This window comes from Pteropus vampyrus, unplaced genomic scaffold (genome assembly GCF_000151845.1).
Source record: "Pteropus vampyrus isolate Shadow unplaced genomic scaffold, Pvam_2.0 Scaffold589, whole genome shotgun sequence".
NCBI lineage: Eukaryota > Metazoa > Chordata > Mammalia > Chiroptera > Pteropodidae > Pteropus > Pteropus vampyrus.
Window position 1 is genome coordinate 164,606 of NW_011889370.1, and position 2,310 is coordinate 166,915.

The window sequence follows — 2,310 nt, forward strand, 5'->3', positions numbered from 1 at the left end:
AGCTCCTCGTTCAAGGTCATGCAGCTGCGGGTGGCGAGCTGGGCTCCAAACCCCGACCTCAGGCTCCCGCCAGCACCCTAGTCGCCTCTTCACCATCTCCTGAGTTCATTCGTTCACGTGCTCGGTCCATGCCGGGTGCCACCTCAGCGCCGCGGGCAGCCGCCAGGTCAGCACGCCCATCGACGGCAGAGCGGCAGCGGCAGCCGTGACGCTGTTATGGTGGCGTTTGGGAAAATGCAGGGCGCTCCACAGATACAGAGACAGCCGCCGACGTCGATAGCCTTCTTTTCAGATTGCAGAACATTCGAGGGTCCATCTAAGTTGCGTGCCCGAGAGGGAAAGGGAATTAGTTACAGAGAATTGCCTAATATTCTGTTTCCATTTTCAATATTTGTTTCAAAGAATGTCGGATCATTTGAACCAGTCACTTTTCCACTGAGTTCAAAGCGCGCCTCCTCTTCTTCCTGTTGAATCAGCAGGAAGAGCTCGCTTCGAGTTTGCTCCCCGAGCTGGCGGATGGAGCAGGCTTCGCGAGTCACCCTGTTATCTTCACGGTGAAACCCGATCTCCCACTGCTGCTTTTTTCTTTTCAAGATGCCGACCAGTACAAATATGGCAAGAACCGGGTGGAAGCCGACGCCAAGCGGCTGCAGACCAAGGAGGACGAGCTGCTGAGGAGGAAGGAGGCCCTGCGCAACAGGCTGGCCCAGCTGCGGAAGGAGAGGAGGGACCTGAGGGCCGCCATCGAGGTGAACGCTGGTACGCGGGGTGCCCACCGTGCCAGAGCCCAGACTCCCCTCCCCGCCCACGCGGCCGTCACCCCCGGGCCCTCACCGAGGCCGCCTCCGTCACTCCGAGCGGTGCTTCGGAGTCTGGAAGCTCTGCTGGTAAACTCAGGGCAGGCGCCCGGGCGGCGGAATCGGAGCACGCGGGAGGCCGGGCCTGGCCCTTGTCCTGCTGGCAGGTGCGGGAGCTGTCCCGGCCTCCGGTGCTGACGGCAGGGACCGTCTGGAGCACAGGCCCTGTCGCCCAAGGGCTCCGGGGTCCCAGGGCACGGTGCACGACCAGCAGTTGGGTTTGTCAGCAGGGGCAGGTAACATTCAGAAGCCCACACAAGAGGTCTCTGGGCGGGCAGAAGGAGCCCCGTCCGCTGAGAAGGGACTGCCACGAGCAAGGCAGTGCCTGAGTTCTTGATCGGGGGAAGAGGCCAGGTTAGTGGCAGCGATGCCCAGAGAGGAGCTGAGCACAGTGGCAGTCGTTGGGGAGACCAGGGCAGTTCCAGAGCGGTGTCTGCATCAGCAGGAGCCGGGTGTGTGGTGTCTGGCTCCAGAGAGGCACAAACGCCTGAACGCGCACGCCTGAAACACGTGCACCTCAAACACGTACGCCTCAGCTCAAGACTGGTTCTCATCCCTGGCCAGGGCCGACCTTTGCATTTCCATGCTGCTGGCCTCAGGTAGAAGGGGGCGCAAGGCCGGTGCAGGGAACGGGGACGGTCCTGGGGGGAGCCAGCTGCTTTCAGGTGGCTCGTCTCGCAGGGAGGGGTTGACACACATGCGCACAGAGTTCAGGCCTTTCCCGACTTGGTGCCTCAGTGGATTCTGTGAAAGGAGGTGCTTTTGGAGTTTAACGAACGGGAGGCAGGTGTTGGCCCCGCAGATGAGCAGTAACCTGTAGGAGGAGGCGGGACGTGTAAGGGCGAGGCCACCTGGGACGGGCGAAAGCGAGGTCGGGGAGCTGCGTGAGCAGGGGAGCGAGGGTGCAGGACGAGCTCGCCGGTTCGGGCCTTGAAAAGAGAGACCGTCCTGCGCTGCGAGCCCTAGGCCAGGGCCATACGCACAGGTCAGCCGGCCCCGGACTCTGGTTGCTCAGCTGTCTCGTGGGTGCGTTACCTGCCTCCTTGTGCTGCCGTAACCCGATTCAAGTAAAACAATGAGGCACATGTGCCTTAAGCAAACGTGGCGTTTTCTGGGGAGGTGCAGGCTGTATTATAGTGTGACCCCAGGGGCACATAAGATGACCGAGTAACTGATAGGAGAATTAGAACAGGAAAACATCAGCCCTTCAAGCCGGTGGCCCCTTGGGAAGCCCAGCAGTTGAATACCACATGTTCAAGTGAGCGCATCGAGGCCCAGGCCCAGATCTGTGGGGACCTGTGAGCATCAAGGTCTCCTGTTCCTGGTCCACATTCTTCCAGCTGCAGAAAAGGCAGGTGGTGAGCGAAAGACTTTGTTCCTTTAAAGGACGGTCGAACGTGAGTTTTGCAGAAAGGACTCAAGTCAGAGGAGCTCAGCCCAGAGTCTCGCAGAG

At 60.6% G+C, this 2,310-nt stretch overlaps 1 protein-coding gene across 1 annotated transcript in view; it reads left to right on the plus strand.

The window, feature by feature from the left end:
- The window catches only part of AFAP1 (actin filament associated protein 1), a 100,833-nt gene that overhangs the window by 94,525 nt on the left and 3,998 nt on the right, over positions 1-2,310 (plus strand). Inside the window, exon 14 of the mRNA XM_023525662.1 lies at positions 595-988. Coding sequence (XP_023381430.1) covers positions 595-988 — 394 coding nt within the window. The remainder of the gene's footprint in view (positions 1-594; positions 989-2,310) is intronic.